At 38.7% G+C, this 23,394-nt stretch overlaps 1 protein-coding gene across 33 annotated transcripts in view; it reads right to left on the bottom strand.

The window, feature by feature from the left end:
* Positions 1–23,394, bottom strand: part of NFASC (neurofascin) — a 229,028-nt gene that overhangs the window by 101,127 nt on the left and 104,507 nt on the right. For 16 of the 33 annotated variants that reach the window (XR_013544331.1, XR_013544332.1, XM_072997312.2 and 13 more), the window contains exons 4-9: positions 19,520–19,537; positions 17,853–17,958; positions 16,909–17,105; positions 15,525–15,647; positions 13,493–13,663; positions 3,978–4,028 (exon numbers count right to left, since the gene is read on the bottom strand). Coding sequence is in view for 31 of the 33 variants with exons in the window: in XM_072997312.2 (XP_072853413.2) it covers positions 3,978–4,028; positions 13,493–13,663; positions 15,525–15,647; positions 16,909–17,105; positions 17,853–17,958; positions 19,520–19,537 (666 nt within the window). In the remaining 2 variants the exon portion in view is untranslated. The remainder of the gene's footprint in view (positions 1–3,977; positions 4,029–13,492; positions 13,664–15,524; positions 15,648–16,908; positions 17,106–17,852; positions 17,959–19,519; positions 19,538–23,394) is intronic. The other 17 variants (XM_078391894.1, XM_072997310.2, XM_078391888.1 and 14 more) reach the window with 3 other exon arrangements.

Consider the following 23,394-nt stretch of genomic DNA (forward strand, 5'->3'; position numbering starts at 1 on the left):
TGCGTGCTTTCAATTAAACTTCTAAGCAACAGAATACTTTCACTAATGAGTTCCCATGGCAGTGTTGCTAAAATCCCTTGAAAGTGCATCGTACTTGATTATGTGGCTCCTAAGTTGTTAATGACATTGAAATTGTATGGTATTCTTCACTTCAAATAATCATCAATATTTTGCAGAGCATAATTAATGCCTCTTCATTATATACTTCAACTCTGAATAAAAGCTTGGACTAGTCATTAGCACCTAAAACACCAAGTGGAAGGAGGGTTAACACATCTCACAACCTCAACAGAAACAATGTTTTAAGTTTTGAGTCTTTAATGTAGAATTTATTCATAATACAGGTACAGTGATGTATTTGTACACTAAATGCAGCAATTGAAGGATATAAATTGTTCAAAAAACCCAAAAAGAATAGAATGGGAGGTGAATAGCAGTACATGTCAAAAACAGATATTCCTGGACAGAAACACAAGAAGATTAGATTGGTTGTCTATTGAGAGCATCTGGATTAATATAATTGGGGTGAAAAACAAAAGGAATGTGGTAGTTGGAGTCTACAACCGACCACCCAGTCAAGAAGAAGATGCAGATAAAACCTTGAAAAAGAAATCATATGAATTTCAAAGTAAGATGATGTTCTAGTAATGGGAGATTTCAATTAACTTGATATCTGTTGGGAGACAAATTCTGCCATATATAGCCCTTCCAAGAAATTCCTGATTTGTTCAGCTGATAATTTTCTTCTACAAAAAGTGGAGGAAGAAACTGGAGGAGTAGCTATCCTTGACTTAATTCTGACCAATACAGTCTATGATCCTCCAGGCAAATGTGAAGTACAAAGGTATGGGATGGGGCTGCAGCTTGAGATTGATAAACAAACAGTCAAGGAATACATTACTTTCAATAAATTCAAATCCCCAGTGCCCAATCAACTATATCCAAAAATATTGAAGAAACTGGCTGAATAGATCTCTGGACCACTATCAATTATTTTCTTGAAATCATGGAGGATGGGTGAAGTGCTAGATGATTGAAGGAAGGCTAACGTCATTCCTACCCTCAAGAGGGGCAAAAAGGAGGAATCTGGAAATTATAGTCAGTCTGACATCACTCCTAGGGAAAATTCTGGAGCAGATTATAATCATTCTGCAAGTACCTTGGAAACAATGCAGTGATAACTAGAAGCTAACATGGATTTGTCAAGAACAACCTGCCAGACTAATCTAATCTCATTTTCTGATTGGGTAACTTCCCTAATAGATTATGGGAATGCTGCAGATGTAATATATCTAGCCTTCATCAAAGCCTTTGACGAAGTGCTGCATAGTATTCTCATTAGCAAGCTAACTAGGTGCGGGCTGAATAGCACAACTGTCAGCTGGATACACAGTTATAACTGCTACAGTGGAACCTCTACTTAAGAACTTAATCCGTTTTGGAATGGTGTTCTTAAGTTGAAACGTTCTTAAGTTGAAGCAAAATTTCCCATAGGAATGGACTGAAAACCAATTAATCCGTTCTGGCTGTTTTGTTGTTATGTAGAGGTGCGTTCGTACATTGAAGCATTAGTTCCCATAGGAACTAATGCAAAGCTGGTTAGTACGTACTCTACCACTAGGGGGAGAATTTTTTTAACCTAAGATGACCTAAGGTTAAAAAAAGAGCAGGAAAGGGTTTTTTTCCTGTTCTTATCTTGGATTTCTGTTCTCAAGTAGAAGCAAAATTTAGCAAATGGAGCTGTTGTTAAGTTGGATTGTTCTTAAGTAGGGACGTTCTTAAGTAGAGACCCCACTGTACTAGGTTCCCTACATGCAAGTAACTTGCTAATGTGTGAAAAGAATATTGAACTAGAGAGACCTTTAGTCTGATTCTGCATGGCTCATCTTATGTTCTTATTCTTCCAGGAATATGTTTGTTTTCTGTAAAAATGACTTATTCTGTGACAAAACTACAGTCATATTACAACACAGTTGGAATACACATTAATTTGTCAATTGTTGTCTAAAGACTGAGAAACAATGACATTTACAATTTACTGCATTTGTGTTACAGAGAACAGCAAGATGCTCTAATGTGCGCAAAGTTGAAAAAGTACTTTGATTCTACATTTTGCACACTCCCCTCATCCCCCTTTTACAGAAAATGTCTCCCTACAATTTTTTATATGATCACACCATTTGCATAACACTTTCAATCTACTGCAGAAGATTTATTGGCCCCAAGGGAACTACATGAATGTATATCTGAAATAGCATTTATTTAGGCCTCTTTCTCTACTGTTACAGAAGAGGCTCTCCTGCAATTTGACAAAGAAGTAAGGAAGATTCCTCTGAAGTGTTCAAAGAAAATATGCAACATCACGATGAAGCACATGAATCGTGAAGAATGGAAGAAAAATCCAGGTATTTTGTTTTAACTATGTTAACATTTCATCTTAGTTACTACAGATATTTCTTTCAAGTGGGCAGAGAAAAATGATATACATCTTTTTCTTACAGCTGAGGGCACGGCTGACTCTGTCATTAAGGTGCATTGCAATTGTCATCCCTGGCAGTGAAATGCTGGAAGCATCAAATCTGCCACCTACTCTTCTTCTCATTATGACTGGTAAACTGCCCTGGTGTCAATGAATGGCCTGAAATCATGGTGACATCTATGGACATTCTTCCCATAACAAGAAGCTCCTTCAAGCCAACCATAAAGAAGAGGAGGAGGAACAAGAAGTAGTAGTTATACTACTGCTTTTTTCCTTTTCCAGTAGCAGCATGTGTAGAACTACACGGTGGTGCTCCTGACTCCAAAGGGAGCATTTTTTTCTCTGCAGGGTAGCAGAATCAGTTGTCTACTAGCTCTGCTGTGTAGTGCATGCCAAAAGTGTTGGGGGAAGTGTAGCCTTAATCACATGCTGTGAAGCTCTTTGCTTCCTTCCTGTCTTGAGCAGTAGGATAGGTTGGGCTACTTTGGGAGAGGGTCTTACAGCTTGGATTCACACATACGGGAAAGCCAGGTTTTGATTTTGTTGAATTCTGGCTTACTGTTAGCTAACCACAATTCACAATAAGAAGCCATGGATTAGTTTATGAACTCTGGCTTGCCTAAGCCAAGACTGGTTGCTATATTTGAGCCTAAAACCATGGCGTGCTCCCTGGCTTGTTTCCGCACCTACTGTATCTCCTGAAATAGGAGCTGGGGGTGGGGAAGCACAAGAAAAACAGATCACCAATAGAAAAACAACCTGTCATTGACTTAGTCATGTGCAGAATAGGTAAAGCAACAAACATGAATTGTCTAACACTGCCTAGTGCAGTGGTTCCCAACCTTTGGTCCCTAGACATTATTGGATTGTAACTCCCAGGAGTTCCTGACAACACAGCTAGTTGTAAAGGCTTCTGGGAACTGCAGTCCAAGAATGTCTAGGAACCCAAGGTTGGGAACCACTGGCTTAGTATAAAGTATAAATACAGCCAATGTTTATGATGATTCAGTAAACCTTGTTGAAGGTCTTTGCCTTAGCTGCTGGCATATGCTTTATTTCATATCATTCAAACTAGGTTCAGCTAACAAGTTCCATTTAGATTAAATAAGCTGGCTACTATATGAGATATTTAGAGGACTATATAGCATGTTATTTCTTGGTAACCTACAACACAAAAATAAGAAATCCATTCAAATCTATCCACAGCATGAATAAAGTGCAATTCCACAAACAGAACTTCTTTGAAGACATCAATTAAATTATTGCAGGCAGTGTTTACTATTATAAAAAGACACACTGCAGCTTCTAAAATTGTTCTAAAGCAAGTACAATTTTGTGGATTGTGAGACACAGATGTATCTATAGAGTTTAATATATCTATGAAACTGCCTTGCTGTTTTCACTGACTGACCAACAAATGATGTTAACACAATAGTAAGTCAGGTTAGGTACAGACAAGTTAGAACGTGAAGTTCTGCAGAAGTCAGTGTTGACTCACCACTGTATATGTCAGTGTAATTTCGAAAGGACGTTTCATTATAGGAATGCTCTGTAATAAACAAAAGAACATGAGCGTACCAAAGGCAACAAAGCATGCACTGAATAACAAAAGACATAAGGAAAGGGTGGGATGCTAAAGAAGAATAAAGCACACAACAGAAATTTTCAAAAACAAAATAAAAGCAAAAAAAGAAAGAGGCTATGCCATACACACACACACAAAAAAATCATCTAAAAATCCTAAACACAATTTGGAAATAAACAGGAAAAAACAGCAACAAAAGACAGCAGTTAAAATCCAGCACTGCGCTGGTGGTCACAAGAGAACTTCCTTCACTTCCTTTGCCCCAAAAATGGCTCTGGAAGGGGTCCCATCCTTCTGGAGCCAGTTCTGAGGGCACAAAGAAGGCTGCAAGAGAAACAGCTGGTTCTGTCAGCAAAGGTCCACTGCTGGAGATTGTCCTATGTTTTTTAAAACAGCAACACAAACACATGAAGTGGAACAATTTAAGACATGTTCAAAACAGTGATTAGATTCTTGAATTGCAGTACTTAGATAGCAGGAAATTATTAATAGCTTTGCTAACACTCCACACACAGCACTGCTTTTGAGAAGAGCAATTATTCTGGCAGGAGATTTTCTAAAAGATATAAGGAAAGTCTTGTGACTTTGTCCCCAAGGCAAAGAATGGATTAGATTCAGCTTAGCAGCAATGAAGAAAGATGTTATGAAATGGGAAAAGATATATTTGGCAGTTTAATCAATCATGTAAACATTATTAGAATGAATTGTGTTTCATTTTTAAAAAGTTAGTAATTTCCATGGTATATGTGCACATTCTAGAACTGCAGGTTGCCATGTTTGCAAAGAAGTCCTCTTCTCTGTGGCCAGCCTGGTAACATAAGCCATTAAACTCTCAGCAGCCTTGAAGGAAATACTGCCTTTTATCAAGTATTTATTTTGTATTTATTTCATATCCTTTCCCACCATGCAGAGAAACTGATGCTGGTGGAAGAAAAGAGAACAGTGCCCTTTATCAGATCACTCAGTTGCCTAGGTGGAATTCTTTGATGTCTGTTGAGAATAGATTTGTTGCTAATCTTAAAACTGATGGTGTATAATAATTTTTATTAGAACCAAATAAAATTGAAAAAAGTCAATGGAAAAAGGTCTCGCACTTGTAATTCAGAAGGTGGTGTGCAGGAGGAATCTCAATGTTTCTTTCCCCAATGCCTCTTTGTGAAATCTTTTTATACCTAGTCTTAATCTAATTAATTCTGTACTTGATCTTTTAAATCCCATTTCAAGATTGCTAAACATTCAGATGAACTTGAAAGTTTAATCTCTGTTTTTAACTGGACTGTAAGAAAAGTAAAGTATTATCAGAAGTACTGCTCTACTATTTGTTACGTTATCAAATAGTTTTTTTTCCTACAGCAATCGTATAAATTAAGGGCCTCCACAAGGTCCTTTGATTAACAGCCCTGCCCAAGTCCTGCAAATTAAAGGCTGTGGATTCCCTTATTGAATAAATCCATCTTGTGTTTCTAACTTTTTACAGCATTGTTATCTTTTCAAATGAGTCTCGATTTCTCATAATATATTCAAAGCACAATAGATGATTTAGTCATTTTAGTGTCTAATGAGAGTTCAAGCTTGATTTGATCTAGAACTCTGATACATGTCTTTCAGACAGTCCATGGCATCTGTGAAATTCTCCTCCAGACAATAGTTTAAATGAGTTCTGTCAGCTTTCTTTGCAGCCCACATCTATACTTGGCAATCAGGAATAGTATAGATGATCTTAGCTCTGGTCTCCAATGGACAAATCCTTACACTTGATTATTTCTTCTGGGCCCATTGTAACGGCTGCTCTTTCAAGTCTCTGTCATTTGCTGATTCCTTGGCAGCTGTCTCCAGTCAGACTGATGATTAAACTGAAGCATAGAAAATCTTTAACAATTTTGATTTTTTTCATTGTCAGCATTAAAGTTTGTTAATTTTCCTGTAATCATGATTTCTGTCTTCTTAACATTCAGCTGTAATCCTTCTTTAGAACTTTCTTTTTTCACCTTTGTCAGTAGTCTTTTTTCAATCATTAATAGTGTGGCTAGGTCAAACTGAATCATCTTCTAGAGAAAATAAAATACTCGTATCCTCCAAAGCGTAACTTGGTATATAACATTATGAAAGCATAGAATGGTACTGCAGGGACCTCTTGCACTCCAAGGTCAGAGAGAGGGTCGGGGTAAAACACTACTTGTACATCATGACATGTATTGTAGTAATAGAACACAGCAGATGCACTGCAAACAGTATTACTTCTCTTCGTCCCAATATGCTGCTCTGCAAAATTTTCCCTACATTTATTTATTTATCTAAAATATTTTTTATCCCACCTTTTTTCTTCTAAAGGACCCAAAGCAACTCACATAATCAAATGACAATAGTTAAAGAGATAAAAACATTTAGTATATAAATATTTGAAAAAGAATAAGACAAATATGACGCTAAAAATGGTTAATAAAATCGACACTACAAACACATTCAAAGCAGCATGGTACAATACCTCTCTCAGACAGACAGTCACTAAGGGAAAGCTTGTCTGAAGAGAAATGTCTTCGTTTGCTTGCAGAAGGCCAGCAAAGATGGAGCCAACTTGGCCTCCTGTGGGAGGGAGTTCCAGAGTCTGGGAGCAGCGTCCGAGAACGCCCTCTCCTGTGTCCCCACCAAACACATGGAATGCTACATCTCCACATTAGTATTCATTTGGATCAGAAGTAGGATTGGCTATTTTAGCTGGCTTTATTAGTTTCAGTGTACAAGGGGGTGCTGATAAGTACTGAGCCTTTCCCAGAAAAAAAATGAGCTTGGAAGCTATAAATTGAAGGGTGTATTGGCCAATTTGTCTGTATTCAATGGTGCAAAAATCAATTACCTATGGTTTTAACTTATCTTTCATGTTCCGGTCCAAAGTGAAAAGTTCAATGTGGAAGAGCATAGGACCATAATCAAGTTCCTCTTTCTCCAAGGGAAAGGTGCAAAGAAGATCCATGATGAAATGTCACAAACTATAGGTGACAGCAGCCCTTCATATGCAACAGTTCAACGTTAGGTTGTCAATTTTAAAACTGGCCATTTCGGTGTTGAAAGTGAGAAACCCAGCGGAAGGCCTGTTTCTGTCTCTGTGCTTGCAAATGTGAAAGCCATCCATAACATGATCAAGGAGGACTGCTGAATATCAGCCAAAAGTATTGCTATATATCTGAGAATATCACGTGAGAGAGTTGGTGCCATTATCACAACGACTTGGAAATGAGAAAGCTGGCAGCAAAGTGGATCCCCAAACTTTTGACAACCGAACAAAAGAGGAAATGTGTGGAGTCATCGGTAGCTGTTTTGGAACATTTTGCAAGAAATGAGTCAGATTTCCTGGGCAAACTGGTAACTGGTGATGAGACATGGATCTACTGTTATGATCCTGAGACAAAGGAACAGTCTAAGGAATGGAAGCACAGTGGTTCCCCCAGGACAAAGAAGGTCCTAGTGCAAAGGTTGGTGCAGAAGCAAATGGCAACATTTTTGGGGGACAATAAGGGAGTTTTGCTCGTGGACTACCTCCCACAGGGTTCAACCATCAATGCAAAATATAACTGTGCTTTCTTGACAAAGTTGAGGCAAAACATCAAGAAAAAATGTTGAGGAAAGCTCTCCAAAGGTGTCATCCTGTTGCATGACAACGCCTCGTCACACACTGCAGATGAAACTATGGCAAAACTGACCTTAGGCTTTCAAGTGATGCCCCATCCACCTTATTCTCCTGACCTTGCTCCTTCTGACTATTATCTGTTCCCCAAACACAAAAAACACCTAAAGGGACAATGATTTGGGAGTGTTCTGAAGGCAACTAATGCTGCAAATGAGTGGTTACACCAGCAGTTGGAAGAATTTTATTTGCAGGGACTTAAGAAGCTGCAGGACAATGTCGCAAGTGCATTGGCTTTCTGGGGGAATACCGTATGTAGAATAGTGTGGCAGTTACAGCTTCCTAGCTCAATTTTTCTGGGAAAAAATTCAGCACCCCCTTGTAGACTGAAAGAGCTATTATTGCTGCTATTGTTAAAGGTAAAGGTTAAGGTTCCCCTTGACAATTTTTATCCAGTCGTGTTCGACTCTAGGGGGCGGTGCTCATCCCTGTTTCCAAGCCATAGAGCCAGTGTTTGTCCGAAGACAATCTTCCGTGGTCATATGGCCAGTGCGACTTAGACACAAACGCTGTTACCTTCCCACCGAGGTCATCCCTATTTATCTACTTGCATTTGCATGCTTTCGAACCGCTAGGTTGGCGGGAGCTGGGACAAGCGACGGGAGCTCACTCCGTCGCGTGGATTTTGATCTTACGACTGCTTGGTCTTCTGACCCTGCAGCACAGGCTTCTGCGGTTTAGCCCGCAGCGCCACCACGTCCCTTTTGCTGCTATTGTTATGTGCCGTTAATTCATCTTTAACCCACAACAACCCTATAAAAGAATGACTTCTAAAATGTCCTTTCATTAATAGCCCTGCTTAGCTCTTGTAAACTCAGGACTTAAACTACATTGCTATATAGTTCTGAATAAAAAACCTGGAAGATCAAGGCAAAATGTTGGTAAATCAAGCATTTTCATTAAGTTTTTAAAGTCAGTAATCTACTTAAATTGCAAACATTAAGGCCAAACACATTATATTTTAAAATGCTGTGAGGTCTGTTTTGACTCAAAGCAGTCAGCTAAGATGAGGAACATACCATTCTGCCCTATCAAATGAAGGAAAAAGCTCCGATTCATATATAGAGTAGATTTGGGAGCAAAACCATTGATCTTAATTTTTAACTAGTTATTACTATAGAGTTACTGTGCATTTTTCTTCCCTCCCAGACAAGATAAATTTCCAAACAGACAGAGAAATTAGTTTCGTTGAACACAAAGAATCTATTTAATATACAGTGAGGAAGTAATCTTCCATAGAAAGAATTTGCATGGCATAATAAAGCACACATCTCCATGTGAATGCTTAAGAGCAAAGCCAAGACCCCTTAAAAATGACATACTGTACTGTTCATTTAATAAGAGAAAGAGCCACTGTTGAGGTGGAGGTATATAGGGAACAAGATAAGGATAACCACAGCGTAAGAATGAAATGTTACACATTTACACAGGCATTTTATTGTTCCAATACCTATGTCTTCAACAATCTTCCATTAGACACAACAGGCCAATATCCTCAAATGAATATGAGAAAGTTTGTCTATAAAGCCATCAATGAGGTATGACATATAAAGAGAGAGGAAAATCTCTGGGTAATAATGTGGATTTGAGAAGGGGCAATTATATAGCATTAACACAGAAGTATTCAATCCACCTTACCTTCTGCATATTTGGTTTTCTTCACACAAAGCAAGTATCAAGTGCTACATATTAGTCTACTTCTATGCATTAGTTTGAAACAGTATCTGCTTTTAAGATTGCAATGACTACATTTTAACACTTATGAGTTATTGTAAGGTGAGACAAAAAGGTTCACATGCATTCCATCCACATAATTAGAGAATATCTTGCAGGGGAAAAAAAAAATGATAAAAAGAAAAGCTGTGAGCTTGGGCAGGATTATATCAACTGCTAAATTACATATAGTCACCCAGACAGTATAATAATTCTAAGTAAACATTTCCATGGATTTTTAGTGCAACTTTTACAAGAACATGAAAAAGAACAATATAGCTGAAACCATGTCAGCAGTTGGGAGTGCTCAGTGACGGAGCACATGTGAATTTCATGCAGAAGGTACCGGGTTCAATCATCAGCATTTAGTTAGAAGCAAGTAAAAGACAAAGGGAAAGAATGAGAAAGAACTTAAAGAGCTGCAATCTGATGGCCAAAACAGGAACAAACTTTGTCATAAAACTAAACGAAGGAAGTACAGCAGACCTTATTCTCATATCATGCTGCTGTACAAGATTAAGGAAAGTGTGTGCCAACAAAAATATACTACAAAGCTACTTTTCTCAATGGTATTGTAAACAGCAAATTATGTTTGGCATTAAGAATGGGCAGATTGTTACTAACCGATTGTTACAATTGCTGGTATTTGAGAATGTTGCAAAAACATAGGTTGAATGCAGTTATTAAAATACAGTATATCCACTGAATGAATGCAACTTGTTGATTCAGGGGATCTGTTTTAGTTGGAACAACTAGATTTAGCCCAATATATGTATGTCACCATCTATTTATCTAGCTATATTCTACCTTCTGTCTCTTTAGTCCACCAATTACTAGTCGTAGAACTTCAGAGTTTTAAGAGACCCTAGTGAGCATCGAGTCCAGTCTCTGTCAAGGAGGCACAGTTGGGAATCAAACTCCTAACCTCTGGATCTTCATCCAGATGCCCAAACCACTGAGCTATCCAGTTATAATTCTTTGTCTCTGGAAACAAAAAGGATGTACTGAACTACTACCAGTGACACACAAAGCTCTTGCTCATTGCATTTCTTACGAATAGATTTACAGTGGTGCCTCGCAAGACGGGCGCTCTGTTTAACTATGAATCCGTATTACGACGAGGTTTTTGCGATCACAAAAGCAATCGCAAAACAATGTTTTGAATGGGGGAATTTCGCTGTGCGACGTTCGGTTCCCTGTTTCGGGAACTGATTTTCGCTTCCCAATGATCAAAATGGCTGATTGTCTGGGTTTCAAAATGGGCGCTGGGTGCTCAAAATGGCTCCCCGCTGTGTTTAGGAGCCATTTTTCGCTGCACAGGCACCCAAAAATGGCCACCCCTATGGAGGATCTTTGCTGGACGGTGAATTCTTAGCCGATTGGAACGCATTAACCAGGTTTTAATGTGTTTCAATGGCTTTTTAATATTCACTTTACGACGTTTTTGTTCTACAGCGATTTCGCTGGAATGAATTAACGTCGTAATGCGAAGCACAACTGTATTCCTTTTCGTATGCTGTCAAAGCTATCTCAAATTATTTGCTTCCTTAAGTTCTATGTGATCATTTTATGAAATCTATCCTACAATTGGGAGTTTACTGTAAACCCCTCCTATGAAATCTCAAGGTTGCAGCACTTCACAGGTAAATGTGAGATGCCTCCAAAGTTCTCTCCACTAAAATATAAATTAGTAATATGTAATATGTTTTTGAATGAAATTTATCAGAATCATGATGTGTGCCATCAATAAGACAGTGCCTTTGATTCCAAGAAGATTTCCCCAGGTGCTAGAAACTAACAGTGTGTTGTCTCCCTTGTCTCTTTCACATGTATCCACTTCATGGAGGCAATTAAGGTGTTCAAAGCCAAGCCAAGGATAGCTGCTCAGCCTACAGATATGACTGCATTGAGTAAACACGAATGTCAGGAAATGACTAAGAGGACACTATACAGTCTTTAATCTTTGCATCCTCTTGTGAAGAACTTTTAGCCATTTTCAATGGGCACTGTATGGCCCCCTGGGGGATCCTGACACACTTGAAGGGAGTCACAGACTGGAAACAGTTCTTCACACACCACCTTATAAGGTTTGTTATGGGACTTATGCAATCCTGATGCAGCCTGTATTTCTCTCATATTATGTTTGTGGCCTGGACCAAAAAAATAAAAATAAAAAAAGGTTGAGAATGGCCGGATTAATGCAGCAAGAGCAAATTCTAATCATGCTCACTCAATCCCCAGAGAAGATGCTTTTAGCTGGGTTGAAATTGAGGTCATCTGAAAGTAGGCATAAGATGCCAATGCAGTTGCTTCTGCTTTGCAAGACAGTCTTCCCATGGAGATTACTGAGAGATGCTTATTGTGTATCAATAATTCAGACCTTTTGAGCATGCCTTTTGGGTTAACTGCAGATTCAACACACACTGCTGGCTACTCATGTTCTTGAGGACATTTTTGCATCTCACTTCATATGACATACAAGAATCTAAATAATTCAGACACTGTTTTAATTAGAAAGAAGCATGCACTCAAATACACCGCAATACTTAGGCAAGTACTGTAGTTAAGTAGGATGAATAAAAATGGGAGAACAGGAACCCCTCAATTCTTCATATTTTTAATGTGAGGGAACCAGCACCTGTTTTTGACCTCCTTACCCTAAGGCAGGTAAAGAACACCTAAGATGCTCTAGATGTTTACGACTATTGTTCCTACAATATCAAGCCCTCATGCTGATGGATAGGAATTATGGAACTGTAGCCAAAAGTATCTGAAAGCCCACAGATTGCTTCCTTTGTGCAAAGGCAGCGGTCCCTCAAGTAATATAATGAATAGACAGTGAACAGAGAGGCTGCTTCTCACTTGCACAGGAGCAAGTAGAACCTGTAGATTGTAACCATTAACCCCCACCACCCCGCCTCCGCCAACAACCCACACAGAACAAGCTCATGGTGATGTTTGCAAGCATGCTCAATGTCATCACAGAAAGATCAGAAATTTTAGAAAAAATTTTCTGGCCGTCAGAAAATGTGATTGAAGAAATTACCACAGGCCAGGTTAAACATATGAGTTTGCACCAACACATTCCCTTTTTATAGACTGTACAAGTGCAGATGGACAGATAACACACAGGCAACAAAGTTCTACAAAACAAATTAAAAATTTGATCAAATCCAACAAATCGTAAGAGTAGGTAAATGTAAAGGTTCCCCTTGACATTTAGTCCAGTTGTGTCCGACTCTAGGGCACGGTGCTCATCCCTGTCTCCAAGCCGTAGAGCCAGTGTTTGTCCGTAGGCAGTTTCTGTGGTCACGTGGCTATCACAACTAGACACGGAATGGCATTACCTTCCCATCGTAGTGGTACCTATTTATCTACTTTCATTTTTACATGCTTTTGAACTGCTAGGTTGGCAGGAGCTGGGACAAGCGACAGAAGCTCACTCTGTTGAGTGGATTCGATCTTACGACTGCTGGTCTTCTGTCCTTACAGTACAGCAGCTTCTGTGGTTTAACCCGCAGCGCCACCATGTCCCTGACTAATCAAGAGAGTACCAATACATTTATTTTATTAATATCTGGAACTTATCTCTGCCTCTTTTATCACAGACTTAGGCTCCTGATCCCTTTTAAATAATTGCAGACTGTAGAAACAATAGCTTATCACTCTCTTTAAAAAATGGAAAATAAAGGCCAACATGGACATCTACTAAGAAAAATGATGTTTAGATTTATTATCTTGATACTGATATCTCACACATTTTCTTTACTGATAGTGACAGAAAGTATCTATTCAACCAGTAGAGCTATCATTAAAATGCATTTTGATCACTTCCATCCTTTATCTATGCATGTTACCTTATTCTCCTTGAAGACAGGGCATGAAACCAATATGAGAATATCTTTCCACTCTTTTTCAAACATGTAAAATGTAACAGGAAGAATAACAACAGCAACAATATTGACAGCTTTACGAAAACAATGAATACAACAGACATGTTATTCTAGCCAACCTGATCATAATAAATACTTACTGGTCAAGACCTTGAGGGTGTAAGGATTTTTCTGCTGTATAGTGTGGGTGAATGCAAAGCGAGCATTGCAGCTGTAGTCAGTCTGGGCATCTTCCCGCACAACGTTGGAGAAATACAAGTCACCATTATGTCCTTGGGAGACACGCTTGTCTTGATGGATTGGTTCCATGGCTGTCAAAAAGAACAACAATGGGCCATGCATCTCTGTACTGGGATTAAGATCACTTGTCTACTAGTCCTAATGATATGAAAGAGGCATGCATTCATTTAAACCAGCTAGCACTGGGATGTATCAATCAATTCAAGACATGCTTAAAAAAAAAACAAAGATTCTGCTACGAAGAAAAAACAGAAAGAACAAATTTTATTGAGTTTGTTGCTTAACAGTATGATGTGCAGTTCTTCTATGTGTTCATATCAGTTTATTCCATACACATCCAGCCTATATTAAAAATGTAATATTTATTTGAGAAAGCAGCTCCAAAGTTATGTGAATTGGACAACCATAACCAACCCAGATACACAATAATCCAAATAACTATTTGCCACAGCACTGTAAGGTGCAAGAAAGAAGTAGCAGCAAGATGTATCTCAGAGCACTCTTTAACACATGATCTGAAGGAGCCAAGTGCAGCTGCTTGGGATGAGGGGGAAAAAACTCTGGCCTACCATTGGCAGTACCTCCATCTTCTTCTTCTTCTTTTATAGCACATAGGAATTGCTTACTGTAGTACAGGATAAGACTCTATTTTAGTACAGTGGTGCCTTGACTTACGACCATTTCGAGTTATGACCAGCTCTGGCCGCAAAATTTTGCTTCGACTTGGGGCCGGAGCTTCCAGTTATGAACACAAAAAGGCAGGGGAGGAAAGGCGGGAAATTCAAATTGCTAACTGTTGGTGGCAAAGAGGCCGCTTCTTTGTGGCTCTTTCACCCCAGTAGTTAGAGAGTGTGCGATTGGAGGAGGCTTGGGACTGCCTGGCTTCGGCTTCTGTGTTTGTTTGCAGGGAGGCTTGGGACTGCCTGGTAAGATAAGGTGCTGCTTTCTGCTTTTAAAAACTGCCTCTTCTGTGTGAGTTTTGCAGGGTGGGTTTGGGCTGGGGGGTTGTTATGTTTCTGTGCTGTGTTGTTTTGTTTTTTGGTGATATTTTTTTGCAGCCCCGGCGCCTTCCGATGGGGCTTGCTCCGTTGTTTTGTTTTTAAGCCCCAGAGCCTTTGGGGCTTGATCCATTGTTGATTTTTGGTTTTGTTTGTTTGTTTGTTTGTAGCCCCAGCACATTCCTATGGGGCTTGCAGTGTTTTATTTTTATTTGTTTTGGGGGTATTCTTTTTCTTCTGGAACAGATTAATTGCGTTCCAATGCATTTCAATGGAAAATGGTGCTTCGACTTACTACCATTTCGAGTTACGTCCATCTTCTGGAACTGATCATGGTCGTAAGTCGAGGCACCACTGTATTAGAAACATGGAACGTGAACAGTAAGTAGTGTCACTCTTCTGCAATAATAGAACAGGTTATGCTACAAACTACATGCTTGTTGAATGACCTATGTAGACCATAGAATTTATGAGATTAATCTAAATAATCAATTAACCATTTTTCAAGTGCAGTGATAGCCATTTCACCAGTGTGCCAACTCCCAGCTAAACTTGTGAAATAATTTTGCTTTATCAAGTTCTTCTCTAATGGATTTATCAGCTTTGCACCTCCCAGGCCGAAAAATAGAAACACTATTTGCTGTGAAAAATGTGGTTATTTGTGGCTTGTGTTCTTTGAAAAAAAGAGAAGTGTTTGAAATTACGCTGAAATTTGAAAAATACTGACACCCCTCCCATTCATTTCTAAAATACTGCAAACATGCATTAGCCAATGGGAGCTTGCATCCATTAAAACACCCATTTGTATGTCTTTTTGAACAACACCCATAAAAACAAATATTTTTTTTCTATTAAAAAGAATACTTATGGAACCCAGCATGTAACAGATTGGGAGTGGTGGAAACTTGGCAGGTTTGCCTTCATCCCTACTTACAGCTACTCATCCAGAAGATAGCAGGTGGTGGCAGTCCAGGGGGAGGATTGCATGCCAGGATAAGCTGAGCACCTTCATGAACCTCTTGAATGTCCAAGTTTTCTTTTGGCCACAAAGGAGACTCTGAAATTTAAAATGTTGGAGGAGACACTAAATCTATACATATAGATTCAGGATTATAATGTTCCAACTTCCTTCTGGCAAAGGTGTATCCATATAGTTATGCCTACTACTAAAGTACTTCCTGTCTTTATGCTTTCTCAGGACCCATCACAGCAGGGAAATGTTGTTCTGTTCCATATTTTTGCTATACTGAACTGTGGTCACATGGTATACAGTATATACCTGAACAAATGTCTCAATGTGTTTTAATGTTACCCATTAATTTTCTCCTATACCATGGTATCAATTTATTTTCTCTCTTGTTTTCTGGACCACTGCAGCCCCTTACTTTTTTAAAAATTAACAATATATTGGTATGTTGGGCAGGGGTTCCTGTTCGGTAAAATTTCCTCTGTTGCTCCAGGGTCTCTCAAAGAGCTTCATTGCACTCAGTGGACCTGGCACTCCCATCCTGAGCTGTGTTGCTTGACAGACAGTAGGTGGAGTGATGCAACAAGTACCAATGCCCTGACATACCTGGCCATTGACAAAAGTTTACCTGTGTAGCATCACACCAGCCATGGGGAAAAAATTATAGCAGGGCAGCCATGCATCAGTAATGATGGCCACCTTCCCCTGGTGACTTGGCTTTGGAAAAGAATCAATAGGGTCATACATACATGTTATACCACTAGATAATATATCAAAATGCTATTGGAACAAAATAATAGAAGCCTCCCGGTGAGGGGGAAATAAACCACAATTACATTGCTGGCCAGGTAAATGATTCAATAGTGGCTGTGTGTCATGTGACTGGAAATTTCTACAATCTATCAAGGGTATAATAACTATGGAACATTTGCTTTCTGTGATCATGCACTCACTTCTGTAACTTTTAATCCTCTCTCCTAACATTTCCCCACCAACCACTACCACGTCTCACTATATTCCTTGCCTCTTGCAGGCATAAGTTAAAACTGTGGCCCACTCAGCTACTCCATCCATAGCAAAAGACCTGGACAGAAAAACAAAACATTTGTTTGCAGTAGCAGCAGAAATGAAATTATTCTGAAGACTGCTGCTCAACGATTCCTGCAGGGCTGGCTTCTCAGTACCGTAACAACTGAAATGAGCAAAACATGGGGGGGAAAAAGGCACACATCAATTGAAATTTGGCCACCAGTTTCCCGTTGTCTTATAGATTTTCTAATCAATATACAGGACACACATAACATATAAAGTATTGCAAACAGTGAGTTACAAATCTTGTTCTTGTACTCACTTGAAACTTGAAGGTTTATTTTGTTGGAGATGGCTGTTCCAAAATCATTCCGGGCAAAACACTGGTATTCTCCTTCATAATCCTCTGGTCTACCACCACTGCGAAATTCAATAGCCAGTGTACCCGACCAATGTTTCATGTTTACTCTTGGGTCCTTTGCTATATTGAAGAACTTGCCATTCCGTGTCCATGAAAATCTGTAAATACAGTTATACCACAGAGACAGACTTTGCATTGGAGGAAACCGTTCAACTATTATTTTGTTTACAGATTGGGATTTATTAATTTGCCTGAATGAGTTGGGTTCTCCATCTTACACACTGGAGGAAAGCATAGTAGGAACATAACAGCACATTTAGGGTTTTATCTGCTGTGAAGTTTGAATTACAGGCAATTAAAGTGGAAATAAAATATTATATGATGGTTTGCTATTTTTTTCTGACATAGCCATCTTATTTAAAATCACACTGAAGGGATTTTTCAAGGGACTCAGCTGAAAATGGCTATGCAGAACATTTGTGACATAAACTGCCCCCCCAACTGCCCCAGAGGCAATGGCTTTGTTATAAACGGTCTAATACATTTGATGTAATCAGCCACATCTGAGGAATTTCACAAAAACTCCTGCATGCTTAAGGAATGGTGAGTGCTTTTACATGACAATCAGTATTTGTATTCTACCACACCTTGTTGGACTATTCTTCTCAGTCAGGAATGATGGGATTTATAATCCAACATCACCTGGAAGGCTGTATCTTCTTGATCCCTACTTTATATCAACCATGATGAGACTGCCAGAGTAATCTCTCTGAGGCGAGTGTTACATACTCAAGTCTGGCCCTGGTTATTAACTTAAAGATATGGTACCAGATCCCTGTTTACAAACCATTCTGGTCACCATAACAAAGGGATGAAACAACAAAAAAAATTACAACTGTACTCACGTAGGCATGGGATTGCCTTTTGCTTCACAATCAATAAATATGTTATCTCTTGGATCAACAATATAATCCTTCACAGACTGTTTTGTAATAGTGGGGGGCTGATGCACTGCAAAACACATACGGGAGAAGGCAGAAAAAAATGAATTTAAGGAGGAAATTAATAAATTTACACATAATACTATTTGAAATAGCACACAGTTAAGTGCAAAGTCTTTTTCTGGATAGTGTCTATGCCTCCTGTTGTCTTAGTTGCACAAGATACAAGGCCCGTTCTCAAAGGAAGTTTGTGAAATCCACTGCCTAAATGTTCTAAAGAAATTCAAGGCTGTTGTTTTGCTTAAAAGAGTCAAATATTATTCAGATTAGTTTTGCTTTCATGCTTGTGAATGGCGAGGAGTACAAGCCAGTGGAAGATTTTACCACAAAAGACCCACTGAAGTGAACATAAGCTGTGCCAAATCACTATCATTTGGCAGAAGGAGGTGACCACCTCAAGCAGCAGATCCCTAGGAGCAGCTGTTTCTCATGAACTCTTTCCCCTTGGTTGGAGGGCAGGTGTTGGGCTTGCAAAGTCAGAAGTATCCCATTCCTGGAGCTTCTGGCAAAAGTAGAGACCAACGGTTGCAGAGATTCTTTTGACATGACAGACTTGGAGAGCGCAAGGGTTGTAGGTTGTTGAGGAGGGGAAAACTGATGCTAGGCCAACTGATCATGGAGACAATGGAAATCTGAATAAATGGCCCCTGGTTAAAACTCCAGGCAGCATGGCAACTCACACTGGGAATGGGATGAATGGGGCAAATGCACCAATATCTACAGCAGCTGCTGCCATTTTGTTAAAGGAATACAATCCCATTCAGCCTCACCTGAAGAAAACATGATATGTGGAGATTTCAGCAGTGTGTCAAGTCTTGAAAACCCAAGATCTGTGTACGCACCCTCCTTAGGACCCAAAGTACCCTGTTCCATCACGTACAAGCAGAAGATTCAACAGTCAATCTAGTTAGCTTTATGTCCTTTGCCACAGGCAGCAAAATGCCTTATGCTGCCTTCAGATGAGTGAAGGAGAACATTCGGTGGATTGTGCCCAAAGTCAATTTAAAGTGTAGACAGCCACTATGTGATAACAGGAAGCTTCTTGCTTCAGTTTTTTCCCCGTCAAATAGTAACTTACACAATTTGTTGTTGATGTTTTTATGTGCCGTCAAGTTGGAACTGACTTATAGTGACCCCACCCCACCTTTCCCACATTTCAAAGTGCTGGGAAAGAAACAATATTAGAAGCATCTCATTTGCAAGACTTTTATGAGGGAGGTTTGGAGGTGGGGAGGGCATCAACTGTATTCACAATATATGCACTTTGTACCTGTATCTTCAGGATTCTTGCAGCATTTAGTCCAACAGTGAAAATGTGTCCATTTCCTTTCTCAAGTTAAAATATCTTACATGATCCATACATTGCCATTTGAAGTTCAAGCTGCAAAAGTGCAGGTTTCAATCCCTTACATAATTACCTCAACATTCAGTGGCGTGAAGCATACAAATAATCTAATAGCCCCATTTGTTTGGGGCTTTTTAGGTGTCTAAAATGATGTTTATCTTTTATTGATTTCTTATAATCATGGAGACCTTGGGGGAAAAAAAATAAGTTGGGAAGTAAGACTTACATGAGTCTTGAATACTCGCTGTTAGTTCGAAGGTGTAAGCATATTAAAAAAGAGAGAAAGAGAAAGACATGTAGAGTTAATCTAAAACATTTTAGATCTATATTAAATAGATAAAGTGTTACCAAATTCCCATCATTTTTATGGTTATTCTGCTCTGAGCATCTAGGAAGTTAGATAAAATAATACAGTAATAGAAACGGGGATAGGGTTACAAATGAAATCATACTGTCTATATATGCTGTCTCAAGATCAACTACATCACTGAAGACTTCAAAGAGGCATGTTCTTCTTATGCTTGTATATACATAAACACATGAATGTATATCTTCTTATCTTAATATCTACCTGTCTTTCTATTGATCTATCAGTATATAGAAATATAGTTTTTCCCATCTGGTGTCCTAATGTGTTGCTCCACAACTTCTATAATCCTTTATCTAAATAAAACTGCTTTAACAAACAGAGTGAACATTGAAAGAAGATGCTGTTATGTGCTATCAAGTCACCTCTGATTTAGGATGACTTTATGAATCATCTATCTTCAAAATGTTCTGTCCACTATAGTCCTGATCAGGTCTTGCAAACTCAAGCCTGTGATTTCCTTTAGGGAGTCAATCCATTTCATTTTGGTCTCCCTCTTTTCCTGCTGCCTCCAACCTTTCCTAGCATTATTGTCTTTTCCAAAGAATCTTGTTTCTCATGATGTGCCCAGAATAGGATAGCCACAGTTTCAATATTTTTGTCTCCAGAGATAGTTCAGGGTTGACAAAGTGCCATATTTAAAATATATGGATGTACCTAAACCTGTGCCCTCAGTAAACAGCCCTATGGTAGCCTGAAATCTACTACCTTTTATGCAACTTATACCACCTATTATGAACTTATACAGATAAGTAGTCCACATTTTTTAGAAAGGTGAACTTGTTTGTGGAATTCCTTAGACTTGCACATGGAAAAAGGCTTGTGGCCTATTATTACAGACTGAAGTTTGTCACATTAGTGCTGGGCTCCCACATAAAGAAGTAAATGAGATCTTCTTGTTAAGAGGTCTTATTAAAGATGCTGCAGAGGCAATAAAAAGTGTTTCATGATAAAAGTGCAACTGACTTAATTCAACATATCATCAAACTAGGATAAGGGATGTTTTGGCTTACTGTGCAATGGAGAGGGGTAGAATAGTAAGCAGCTGAGGTAAAAAAATTTAGTAACCAAGCCAGAAAAAAAATGACTCAACAAAAATGGCCTGTGTGTTTTTATTTGCTGACTGGGTTTTCTGTCCCTAATTTTAGACTATCTATAGGCCTAATCTGCAGTACATGTAAAGGAAAATGGTGTCAGCAGCCCAAAGGAAGGGTCCCTTTGTTGCACAAAGGATTTTCATAGCATTTTTATGTTCTTTCTCCTATGTAGTCTTCCCATCCTTTCTTTCAGAATCCACAGTGCACTTTGGAGGGGCATCAACAAAACTAAAATACAACAACAAATCATATACTGTAGTTTTACAAGCAATACAAAGCAGATAAAATTTCAAATTGCAGATAAGTGAAAATTTTCTAATTTGAATACTGCAGTGATTGAATCCTCTATTTTCTTATTATATGTATACATATATTACAATAAGCTATTAATTTATGCCTACTTCCTATTCTTTTGCCCATTACAACTCTATCTGTTCTCTTATCCTTTGCCTGTCAAATTTTAATACAAGTCCCACATAAAATGTGGTAAGATTTCAATTTGCAGTAAATTCTGGACATCTATCCCACCACTCTTCCCACAAACAATCTCTATTTTCATTTCTCTATGAAGTCACTTAGATCCTCCATGAAAATTCCACTGTCTAAACCCACAAACACTACTCAAGTTTTATTTAGTTTATTTATACCTGCTCCTGCAAGATAATCAAAGAGGAAGTTTTCTTGGCTACAGCTCACTATTTATGTCTGATAAACTGGCTTTCCTATTGGCAATTTTTTTCTGACTGATATCCCTGCATCTGTAGAAATTATTAATATCCATGGGGGGGGGGATTTGTGTGGTCTGTAGTTCAGAGGGAAGAGAAAACTCATTTGGTTGGAGAGCAATCTGCACACTTATCATAAACCCACAGCAGCTGTAGCTATTTATGTACCACCTGCTCAACTTAGTAAAACCTGAAGCCTTTCAAGTTCATAAATAGGAGTGATGAATTAATTAGCAAAATCTTTGCCCTGAACAATGGGCAGACACTAGAGAGCTAAGGGAGACTGAGCACTTTCTGTGTTAAATAAAGGAAGGATTAAAAATCCAATTCTCTGGCAGCTTGTATGAAGGAAAATGGGATTGGAAAACATGAGCTTTCCACAAGGAAAAAGAAGAATCTTTGAAATAGGCCCAGCTGGGTGAGGCAGATGTTTGCCATATCTCTTAATGCTTTCCACTGATTTGGGACACCCTCTTTTCTGTTTCATGCTATTGAACAGGCTTGTGATGAGCTATTTGTATCAAAATAGATAAGACATCAAAACACTTGCCAAATCTCTTTTTAAAAAGATCATGCACTGAGCCCACTGTGACATCTGTTTTCTGACAGTTTTGTTTAACTGTCCAAAAAAAATCACAAGGTGACATATAATGCTATCATCCACAAAATTATTCAGTCAGAGATCCCACTGAGCTCAATGGATCTTATCTTCTAAATGGGCTTAAAATTACAGCTACGGATTTGGAAATGCTCTAGTGGCATAGATGGCTTTCTAGCAGGCAAGGAGGTGTCCCACAAATTTTGAAGTGATCATGAATCCCCTCCTTCTCTGCGGGTTCATGAGTTACCCTGTCCAATGGATCACCCACTGATCTTTACTGAAAGATCATCAATCCCTATGTGTTTTCAGTACAGCCTGAGGCATGGGACAGTGACTGTGTATCCTTGATACCCAAATAATGGTTTGTAATCTTTATACATGTCAAATGTTTATTGCACAACTATCTCAATTATTAAACACAGCAAATGAAAAAAAAGTGAAATGAAGAGGCAATCATAACCACCTTCTGTCCTGTTTCAAAGTATTATGGGAATTATATGATAATAGTCAAGTAATAATTAAGCGCCTGATGGGACATGCTTTAGAAAGAAAGAAATATTGCAACTTTTAATGCAACTCCAGTTGCAGAACACTCAGTACAACTTTGTTGATCTTTTTTTTTTTAATGTTTCTAAAGTTGCATTACACTTGCTAAGACAAAAAGATTTACTCTTCCATTCAAGGTATTTGTGTGGAGGAGAGATAGAAATAGAAAGTTATAATTTTGGAAATTACTTGTATCTGACTACACTCTTCCCTCTTTCATTTGTGTTCACATACTAGAACAAGATATGAGCTTTTGAAGTAGAACTAGAAGTAGGATGGGGGAAAAAAAAGGACAGGATGTCTGTACTTGTAGTAGTATGGCAGGTCACAACTAGAGTAGACTCATTTGAATCAGTAAGACGTATGGAGGAGATGATTCACCAAATCCCCATTGACTCAGCTGGCCTACTCAAGTGTGATTTACAATACTAAACCAAAGTCTGGCAGCCCATGTGTTTGAGGAGGTGGATTGTAATCCACAAAAATGCACAATGAAGTAAATCTATTAGTTTTTTTAAAGGTGCCACAATAAGCCTACTCTAATGAGATGTAATATGTTAAGCAACAGGATTTCAGCCATGGAATACATTATTTAGGCCACACATTCACATATACATTGTCCATGTTTCTGATGAAGTGAATTGTAATTCCCAAAACCCACACTCAAATAAATCTGATAGAGGATGCCACAATACTTTCAGGTTGGATTTGCATGTTGAAACACAGTTTCCTCTCTGAAATTCAGCTAGTTGGGACTGCCCTGGT

This window comes from Pogona vitticeps, chromosome 4, assembly GCF_051106095.1.
Source record: "Pogona vitticeps strain Pit_001003342236 chromosome 4, PviZW2.1, whole genome shotgun sequence".
NCBI classification, from domain to species: Eukaryota; Metazoa; Chordata; class Lepidosauria; order Squamata; family Agamidae; genus Pogona; species Pogona vitticeps.